The sequence below is a fragment of the Dicentrarchus labrax genome, unplaced genomic scaffold (assembly GCF_905237075.1).
Source record: "Dicentrarchus labrax unplaced genomic scaffold, dlabrax2021, whole genome shotgun sequence".
Lineage (NCBI taxonomy): Eukaryota > Metazoa > Chordata > Actinopteri > Moronidae > Dicentrarchus > Dicentrarchus labrax.
This window is the reverse complement of record NW_026136721.1, coordinates 30,860,595-30,871,241: the sequence shown is the minus strand read 5'-3', so window position 1 is coordinate 30,871,241 and position 10,647 is coordinate 30,860,595. Positions and strand designations below refer to the sequence as shown.

The 10,647-nt window shown below is 37.3% G+C and overlaps 1 protein-coding gene across 1 annotated transcript; it reads left to right on the top strand.

The window, feature by feature from the left end:
• Positions 1 to 2,157: 2,157 nt before the first annotated feature.
• Positions 2,158 to 8,703, top strand: LOC127355579 (perforin-1-like). Its single transcript, XM_051386627.1, has 10 exons — positions 2,158 to 2,285; positions 3,329 to 3,615; positions 3,723 to 3,802; positions 4,606 to 4,651; positions 5,535 to 5,671; positions 5,751 to 5,889; positions 5,976 to 6,056; positions 6,146 to 6,621; positions 6,718 to 6,811; positions 8,063 to 8,703. The coding sequence occupies exons 2-10, from the start codon at positions 3,346 to 3,348 to the stop codon at positions 8,273 to 8,275; spliced, it is 1,536 nt and encodes a 511-aa protein (XP_051242587.1). The 5' UTR covers positions 2,158 to 2,285; positions 3,329 to 3,345; the 3' UTR covers positions 8,276 to 8,703.
• The last annotated feature ends 1,944 nt before the right edge of the window (positions 8,704 to 10,647 follow it).

The window sequence follows — 10,647 nt, the reverse complement described above, 5'->3', positions numbered from 1 at the left end:
TAGAGGGACATCACCAATTGAAGTGGTGTGCCAAGGACGTACACCAACCTGTTTGTCTGCTTTGTTTTTGACAGACATGTGGCCAGCATGTAGCACTGGAATGTTTAGGAGACATGTGAATTATAAATGGTGCTTTGTTCTCCAGCACATACTTTTAAAGAGGCCTTTTGGTTCTACCGCAGGTGTGGTGTCAATATGAGGAAGTTCCTGAGTTATAAACACCTCTTTGAATTAAAAGCTGAGGTTTTGTTGGAAATAACAACTTTTAGAGCTGCCTGCAGCAGTTTGCAGGGCTTTATGAGGATCTGTCATTATTATATTATATCTAAACTAAATATAATATTCATAGGTGTGTTTTCATGGGCGTACAATCACCTGAATATAGGAATTCCTGTGCTTTTATTAACTTAGAATTATCTACAGATGCCGTGGGAGTCCACCATATTGAACCACCAGTAGCCATCCAAACACTGGCTGTGGATGGGGTCTTTCATGTTTTTTGTGAGTTTGGCAGACATTGTTGTTTCTCCTGGACACTTCACAGCCTGTTCTCATTTACAGGTCAAGTACAGAGGCCAACAGGGTTCAATTAGTTGTAATCTGCAACTTCACTGCTAGATGCCACTAAATCCCACACACTGGTGGTATAACAATTCTTCTTCTGCACTTAACGATAACATTATCAATACAATATAAATAGAAGATATGCAATTTATAGATGAAGTTAACATTTGTAAAATGAAAAAGGCATAAACATTTCTAGAATAAAAGAGATACTACAGAGACTACAGTCCAGTTTATCACAGGTCAAGTACAGAGGCCAAATTGCTTTTAATGTTTAGCTAAGTCTGATGTGTTTTTAATGTTTTACTATTTGATGTTGTTTGGCTGCTTTTATGTTTATTCTATTTTTTATTTTTTTTTTATGTAAAGTGTCTTTGAGTATTTAGAAAAGCGCTTATAAATAAAATGTATTATTATTATTATTATTATCTGAACCTTAATTGCAAAAATGCTAAATAATTTGATTTGTGGTTTATTTGGTCACTCAAGACTGAAGGTTTGTTTGCTTTTTCTTACAAATGTATTTGATAAACAAACAGACTCATTTATTCAATTCTGTTTCAATTGAAATGAAATTTCAAAATCAAATATGTTATTTCAATTGATTTATTGAACATTTTATTCAAAATTTAAAAAAATGTAATCCTAAATGTTTGTGCCTTCAGAGTCTATGTTTGTTTTCCCTTCCTGAGTCTGAGTCTTTTTCTGGGTCCAATATCTACTAAATCTAACAATACTAGTGTTCAAATACAGATTTTTTCAGGTGGATCAGAGGAAGATGTTAACATGTCTTCATCCGCTTATCTGGGGTCAGGTTGCGAGGTAGCAGGTCCAGCAACGGACCCCAAACTTCCCTTTCCCTGGCCACATAGGCCAGCTCCGACTGGGGATGTTAACATGTGTGACAAATATTTAAATGTTAGTTGTTAGTTGTGTGACAAGGACTGAGGCGTACAACCTGTCGACTGTTTCAATCAGTAATTTCCAGCCTGGGAGAAATGTAGCTGGTTTTCACATATGTAATAGTTGGTATGTGTGACAATAGATGCTGTACATTTGTCCAGCACTTTTAAAGGACAGAAAACTAGTTCTGTTCTCAGCAGCATGCTGATGTTTGCTTATTGTGTAACTACTCTGTTTGAATAATGGGAATTCAGATGGTCCTCAAAGCATCATTAATCAAGGAAGACGAAGATGAAGAAGATATTTACTTTATTAATCCCCTATTGGGGAAATTATTTTTTCACTCTTTTTTATTCTTATACACAAACACAGGCTGAAATACACACTTCATGCACTTGTGGACCAAGTATGTTGTCTAAATGGCTCAAAAGTAGCCATACATGCTCTCCAGGTATGAAACAATTCAACAACTACCAATATAAATTACTCTCCTGTAGAGGTGTGGCGTTGTTGTTGTTTTGGGAATTGCTGAACATGTTTACAGTAAGGTGTCATTTATGCAGCTCTATTTCCTTGAATAGGTGTGGTTCATGTTTTTAAGCATCCATGGAATCATGTTTAGAATTTCAAGACCTACCTCCTATCTGAGAATAATTATACTCCTGTTTGCAAGATTCGTCACATGACCTAATGTATAAAAGTGCTGTTACCTGCAGACTTGACAGTGTCACCACATCCTCTGCTGACACACTCTCATCTCCATCTCACCTGACTCACACTGCAGAAGTATCTGAGAAACCTTGTTGAGGCCTGAACAGGTAATAAATAATGCACATTAATTAACTTTTACTATAACATTAAATACAAAAAAAGACTTTGGTTTGGACGGATTTGATATTGAAATATCCTTCTGAGATTGCTGCCACCTCACAGTTTATTTATTGATTTAATTTATTATGAATTTATTTTTTGGACGGTGTGAACTGACCATTTAGGGATTTTTGTAATTTTACTATAAGACTACTGTAGATAAGAGCTGAAATTATGGATTTTGATTGTTTTTTAGAGTTACTACACCAGTGGTTTTCAAACTGGGGTCCTTTGAGTGGGTCCCCAGTAAAAGGAGGGATCGAATATTTTAACTTAATAATAATTAGTAATTAGTGACTTTGTGCTTCTGTGTTCGGCAATACAAGTTTTTAACGAGAAACCATCAATGTGCAAAACTAAGTTACATATACTAAAACGGTTCCCAAAACCTTAATAGGATAAGATAAGATAGAAGATAAAAGCTTGTTACAGCCGTGCTAGCTACAACACAACACAATAGATAAAAAGAATACACATTAAAATAAAATAAAATAGAAAAATACAAGATATAATAGAAATAGAAAACAAATTGTGCACTTCTGAGTGCACAGATTATTGAATATACACATATGAAGCATTGCAATAAATATATACTGTACATATGAAAAATATTGTCTTGACAGATAGATGAACATTTACACAAATATTTCAGGAGGAGAGGAGGAAAATAAATATAACTGCAAAGATATACAACAAAAATAACAAAAATATACAGAAAGTGTAATTTGAAGGAAATATGGGCTATATAAAGTATATATATAGAGAGAGACAGATAATTGCACAGTACAGATACAGTATAATCTGAACAATGTGTATTATAAGAAATCAATACAGTAAACTAAAACTATAAAAGATTCAACGCCCTTTAATTGGAAACTGATATTTTAGACAGAAAAGTTCAGTTCCTGTTAATTTCATTCATAATTACAGCTGAAAACGTACTTACTAATTTCCTTTCATATTCTCTTTGTCTTTCTCTGAATTATTTCAGTCTCTTTGGCTCCAGCCATGCTGTCTTATTCAACCCCACCCCTTTTCTACCTGAGTCTCCTCCTCTTTCTGTCGTATCACTCCCCTGTTCTCTCCTGTCGGACTGGGACCCGCAGTCAGTGTCAGTCTGCTCCCTTTGTACCAGGCCACAACCTGGTGGGGGAGGGCTTTGATGTGGTCACCCTGCAGCATAAAGGAGCCTACATGGTTGATGTGAAGACGTATCTCAACCCAGACGGCACCTGTAAACTCTGCTCCAACCCTCTTCAAGGCAACAGGCTGCAGAAAGTACTTTAAATCAGCACAAAGACAAATTCACACACACTGAAGCAAATTACTGACACAACCACATATTACTAACATGTTAACCATCCTGTTCACACCTTTATTTTCAGCTGCCTGTCTCTGCAGTGGACTGGCGTGCATTCAGCCGCTGCCAAACCAAGCTCTACAGCAGCACGCACACCTCTGTCAGGTATTCTGTGACATAGAGTCGTAATCACTTATAGGGTTGTAATCAGCAGTGTGTATTCCCATTAGTTTGATTTTAACAAACAAAACTGGATTCATTAGTCATGAGTCAATTGCCAATTTCTTTTCTTCAGAAAAGTAATATTACTAGTAGTGTAACTAATTACTATTGGCAGGGAGTAATAAGTAAAGTAAAACACTTTTGAAAAGAGTAATTATCCGTCATATTCCAGTGCCTCAACACAGATCAGTCAACTCTAAACAACATTCACCCATCTTTAGTACTCAGTCAAAATCCTTTAAATCTGATTTTATGGTTCCATCAGCACATCTGGATGATGTTTGGATTCCAAATTCCAGTTGTGGACAAAACATTTACTGTATTAAATACAACCTTGAGGTATTTTACTTTACTTACATTTTAGAGAAGACAAATATAGTTTTGTTTTTTTACTCCGCTTTTTTACTTTATTTTGACGAACAAACTCACAATCTTATATCTTATGACTCCACAAAGTCAGCCCCTCATTCGATGTTCTATTTTCTAGGCTTCGAGTTCAAACCTTTTTTTCTGTCATTCCTAGCTTTAGGACTGTTATTATTATCATAGCATTTATATTAAGAGCATTATCTCATTTCACTGAGTTATAGGGTGTCTCTCATATCCTTAACTGGCATTATTTATTAAATGTATTGCTGTGAAATGTATAATAATGGAAATTGTATTTTTTGAATTTATTTAACATTTTAATTTTAATGTTTTTGGGAAATCAAACAAATTTAATGGTAATTATTTTGTATCCACAGCTCACTGGTTCACACATACGCCAACCAGGACAGTAACGACTGGAAGGTAGGAAACATTTCACATTTTTTGTTGAAAGAAATCTAAATATCATATTACAATTACTATGTAAATGTTTCCAGCCTTACCTGTAAGTAATGAACCATGATCCTTAATACTTAAAGATACTGTATACACAAGTATAATAATGTTGAATTATTGGTTCCATAAAGAAAAGATCAATTCACACAGTTTTACCAAAAGTTATATTTTCTCACTTCTAGCCACACAGATGAGTATTGTGTTTTTAAAGTTTTGAGATATCAGTCAACAGAACTTTGGCTGCTAACCCAGTAAAATGAAGAGGAAAGGGATTTCTTTGTCCTGCTCACTGAAAATCTAAACAAGACTAAGAGCCACTGGGACTGGGATTAGGCACAGTGGTGTACTGACCGAAATGCTTATTCTAGCATGTTAATATATTCACAATGCAAATATTAATAAGCTGATGTTTAGCAGGTGTATTGTTTACCACAATAACCATCTTAGACCTAAGCACAAACTACAGCTGAGACTCTTGGGAATGTCAATAATTTTCCAGGTATTTGGTCATAAACTATAAGATATCTAAGTCTGGACTACAGTGACAGTCTAAAATCTTAACAGCAGTAGGAGAGTATACCTGGTAAAAAGTGCTCCCAGATTTGGGAATTATCCTGAGTAACCAGGACATTGTTTCTGGAAGGACATGATGCTGCTGAGGAGTTATTAAAATGTAATTTTTTAATGCTTTGAGCACTACAAGTTGAATTTAAATGCAGGGGTGCGGTGCAACAGTGAAGACCCAGATAAACCTTTATCAGATAAAACCACAGCTACATAATACCACTGGTCAGTTAGTAATCGGGATGAAATGGCCCTTTAATATACTGCATCATGTTTTTTTTATCAGTTTGGACTAGATTATAAGAAGTTTCTCAACCTGGAAGTGGGTGGAACACGTTCCACTGCATATACCTTTTCTACAGCCAGGACCCGACAGGACCGCTACACCTTCAGCACACACAGGATCACCTGTACCCATTACAGGTAGGGTGTGTTAATTGTGTTTTATTAACTATAGTAATATAGTAAATAGTAATTAACTATGCTGTCCTTTTGTGTTAAGTTACCGTGTGTCGACCAGACCGCCCCTCAGCTCTGAGTTCCACAAGGATTTGTTGAGACTGCCAAGTTCCTACAGCTCCTCAACCAGGGCCCAGTACAGACACCTCATACAGACCTACGGCACGCATTATATCCGCCAGGTTAAAGCACACACGCACAAATCACTTTTATTTTTTTATTTGGCAGGAATATACTTTGTATTTATTTTTATTGTATGTAATTTCAGGTTTATCTTGGGGGGCGATTCAGACGAGTCACAGCTACACGTACCTGTTTGTCCTCACTGAATGGCCTCTCCTCATCCCATGTATGTGTAGCAAACATGTCTAGTGATGCATAACACATAAATACATTCTGTACCAAAAATAACATCTAATATCCCCTTCTGTCATCTAGGCACACTCTTGCTTATCACTGGGTCTAAATGTCGGCCTGGGAAAGATCAGACTGCCCACTAATCACAAGACATGCAGCAAGTTCCTACAGAACCAGGACGTCTCCACCTCTTACAGCTCTGGTCTCCACCAACACTACACTGAGGTGGTAGGAGGTGGAGGTTGGGTGGGGGAGTTTTCACTTACCCGCAACGACTCCCTGGGCTACCGAAATTGGCTGAAATCCCTCAAGGATCACCCTGATGTTGTTCACTATTCCCTAAGACCAATGTATGAGCTGGTGCCATACTGGACACGGAAAATAGGACTGAAGGCTGCCATAGAGCAGTACTTGAAAGAGAATGCCATACCGACCACTTCCAGACAACCCTACTGTGGCTCCAACTGCTGTCCTAAACAGGCCTGGAAGGGAACTCTGGTGGTGACCATTGTCCGAGCCTGGCGTCTGAAAGGCGATTTCTTTGGCAGGACTGAGGCGTGCGTATAGAACAAGTTAAGATTCAGAAGAAAGATATAGTAGACGTGATGCATTAGACACAAACACTAATATGCTGTTCCATGTTTTTTTCACAGATATGCTAAGATGTGGTATGGTTCCATCTACCACAAGACTCGTGTGATCAGGTCAAACTACCCTCGCTGGAATGCTCGTTATAATCTGGGCAAGGTCAATACTAATCTTCTCCTCACAGATCAGCTCAAAAGTGCCTCCTAAAGTCACTTGAACACGACATCCGACCTCAAAACAGCTTCGGTTCAAAGGAACTTTCAAATAAATTATTTGATATTTATTTATATATTGATTTTCTTTCTTGCCAAGGGTTAGATTGATATCATTTTGATGTCTGTTCAATCAACATGAAGCTACACTGCCAAAACACAGTAACTAGATATTTGGTCAAAATTAAGTTAACCTTTCCATAAAACTGTGAGAAAGCCTTAACTAAAGCTATCTGCTCCATCTTATTTTGTATGGCGGTACAGTTGAGTAGTTTAGTGCTAAATAATTTAGAGGTGCCTGTCGGCGGATTTTGTTGCCTTTGGACAGAGCCAGGCTAGTTGTTTCCTCGTGTTCCCAGTCTCTGTGCTAAGCTAAGCTAATGGCTAACAGCCTTGTAGCTTCATATTTATTGAACAGACATGAGAATGATACAGCATCGGTCTTCTCATCTAACTGTTGGCAAGAAAGCACATCATTTCCCAAAACATCAAACAATTTCTTTGGGCAGAAGACTGTTGTTGTTTGTCGTGCAATAGAGTATAGAAATAGCAATAAAGACTATTCTCCACAGCGCTGAATTAGTTATTATTCTGTTTTAAGTACTTAAACTTTAAGTAATATTACTTTTGAGATGTGGTTTTTAAGATAGATTTTTAGATTTATAGGTTTTATCAGAAGCTGTATCTAACACACGTTGTATGTCAGTTATAACATAGTGGATCAGCATTTGTCAAAGGAGGACCCAGGGCTTCATATACCTTTCCTGGCAGGTAACTTCCTGCCAGGTAACACACACTTAGATTCCCAAGAGCTCCCCCTAGGGTAATTCCAAATATTAGCAATCTCAGGATATTACATCAGTAAATTATGTTTATTGTGTGGTTTGATGTGATTAGCAGTCAAAACTGACCTTAATAGTGGTGCCTCAGTATAGCTGGCACCCAGTGTCTTTGCTGCAGCAGCCATGGGTTTGAATCTGACCTGTGGCACTTGCCTGACACTGCTGTGTGTCATCCCCTCTCTCTCCCCACCTTTCCTGTCACTTTTCAGCTGTCCTATCCAATAAAGGCAATAAAAAAACTGAAAAATAGGAAATGGAGCAATGGAACAAAACAAATACTTTTAATGAACATTTGGTCAATAAAACATATTGTATGTTTTAATATTATTTGAACTTTTACACATTTATTTATTAAGGTGGACACACACTTGGGTCTTAAGATTGAAGTCTGGGATGAAGACTGGGGCAGAGACGACCGCCTGGGTTCCTGTGTGAAGTACCTGCGTCAGGGGACACACAGATACACCTGCCCGGCCAAGCGAGGCGGCGTTGAGATCCTGTACACTCTGACCTGCGACCGTCACCTAACTGGAGACAGGTGTAACCAGTACAAACCATCTCCATACTGAGGAATGCATTCTGGGTGGCACTGGGTGTGATTACTTACTTTAAATGCATTGACAGTCACACAGTACTCTAACATACAGGTTGTAAAATGCTGTCACACTATTCAGTTTAGGTTTGGGAATATATAAATCAGTAATAGCTCACCACTCTAAGTGACGTATATATTCTGCTTTGATCGTTTTACTCAACAGTTGTAGTTTGGTGTATGAAGCAACTTCTCACTGGGAAAGATAGTAGTCCTGTTTGATCCTGTTTTGAATGTTGGTAGTGGGTCCACATTTGGATGACAGATCTTTTCATATAAAGCTTTTGATTCTTTATATGATTCATGTATGTATAAATTCATGCTCAAAGTTGTCATGAGTATGATTTGAGATACATTTTTGTGTTGTCTTTCTTGAGCAAATAAAATTAAAAAAAAAAAAAAAAATGTGTTTATTTAAAGCTTCACTCATCCATCAACATTAGTGACACTTTATGATAGAGGTCAGTAATTCATAACTAATGCCTGACTCATGATGACTTAAGAAATAATTCAGCAATGATCATGAATTTCTGTTGCCCACCAACAATAAATGAAAATTAGTTTACATGATTGTTAATGCTTAATGGATCACCAGTTAATGATTGTTAATTCACAGCTGCCTAAAACATTTGACAACAAATCAGCTGGTATCCAGTTATAGAAAAGGGTGTTTCAGATCAATACATTTGATTAGCCTCTCTGGAAAACATGAGGCAGTTTTTATCCAACTGAGATGTAAACATCTGCATGTCTATTGTGGGTCAGAGCTAGATTAACATATCTATGACAAAGAAACTGGAACGTCTAAAACCCATAACAGAACTTAACTCACTGTTAATATTGGATTTACTTTCAGCAGGTAATGCTACATGTGGACTATTTTGTCTACAATACCTGGTTAGTTAAGTTGTGATTTGTTAAAGGGTATCAGAATGAACATGAATCTGGCTGAACCCAAAGAATGTGTGGATCTAAATAAAGAAACAATAGCAATTAAATGCCCTCACACTGCTTTAATAAAAGATATTATGAATTAATATGTAAATGATTCGAAAACTCCTGAAATACAAATCCCTATCTCTCTCTATAGAGGCAACGTTACCTGCCATTGTGATATCCTGTTATTTAAAGAGGAAAAATAGGATTTCTATAATGAAGAAGGATCAAATGACTGTGCAATAAGGTCACCTGGAACCAGAAGTTCCCCACAGCTCTATAAAACCATATGAGCTCTTTGTTTGGCTTTACTGTTTCGGTTCACTCTCACCGCTTGCATTGCATTGTTTTCAGCAGCAGCAGCAGGCATCTGTTTTCAGGAAGAAAGCCCTAAACACCCACTTTACTCTACCTGCAGCACCAAACACCAGGCAGGCAACGTAAACAACTAGCTGCTGAACATAGTGGAGTATTTAGAGCCAGATGTTTCCCTCAGGAGTTATGTTACCCTGTTTCCAGACTTTATTACTAACAGTCGGCTCTGCAGCTTTAACATACAAACATGAGTGGTAATATTCTCCTACTCTCCACCAGAAATAATAACATGGTTAGTAGTTTAATTATTGTTGTCATTCAGGACTTATATATTTGTCCGGAGTCAGGAAACATCAGGTCCATCACACCCTGGACACAACCTGTTCCAGCTTCTCCCCTCTGGTAGGCGCAACAGAGCAATGAACAGACACAAGAACAGTTTCTACCCACAGGCCATCACTCTGATCAGCACCAGACACACAAAGTCAGGAATATCTCTGTGCAATAACCACTGTATCTGTAAATCACTCAAACATCACTCAAAATATATATTGTCATATCCACCTACCTCATGTTCGTAGATAAAGCAATAATTAATTATATTTTCAGCACTCTTTACACTGTTGTTAGTTTAATATTTATATTTTTGTCCTTGTTATTGCTTTGCTGTATTTCTGTATGTGTACATTGAGAGCAACGTAAAGCCAGAGTCAGATTCCTTGTATGTGTGCACATACTTTGCCTATAAAAGTGATTCTGATTCTTATAAACTTGTTTCTGCCGCCTTCAAGTGGTCAAACATTGGTTATTGCAGGTTTGATTGTCCAACTGAGCTAAACTCTTGATACTAACCAGGCAAGTATTCAAATAATGTCATGTCCTCTGAGTCATAACCTATTGCAGTGTTATCTAAACGTGACAGGACTGACTGACAGCTGTAAAATACTATTTTATGTAGAATTTAACACGTATAGTTTCATGTTAATTGATGTGGATGCAACAATCTGTATTATTAATGGTGTTTCCCCCCTAAATAACAGCAAAAAGAAGATAGATGTAGCTCATATTTGTCTGAGGAGGCGATTTTTCTGTATTTCT

Excerpts from the sequence above, each read along its gene's own strand:
- LOC127355579 (XM_051386627.1), top strand. The coding sequence starts at position 3,346 with ATGCTGTCTTATTCAACCCCACCCCTTTTCTACCTGAGTCTCCTCCTC. Across the intron at positions 6,622-6,717 it reads TTCTTTGGCAGGACTGAGGC|ATATGCTAAGATGTGGTATG; the intron begins GTGCGTATAGAA and ends TTTTTTTCACAG. Across the intron at positions 6,812-8,062 it reads CTCGTTATAATCTGGGCAAG|GTGGACACACACTTGGGTCT; the intron begins GTCAATACTAAT and ends TTATTTATTAAG.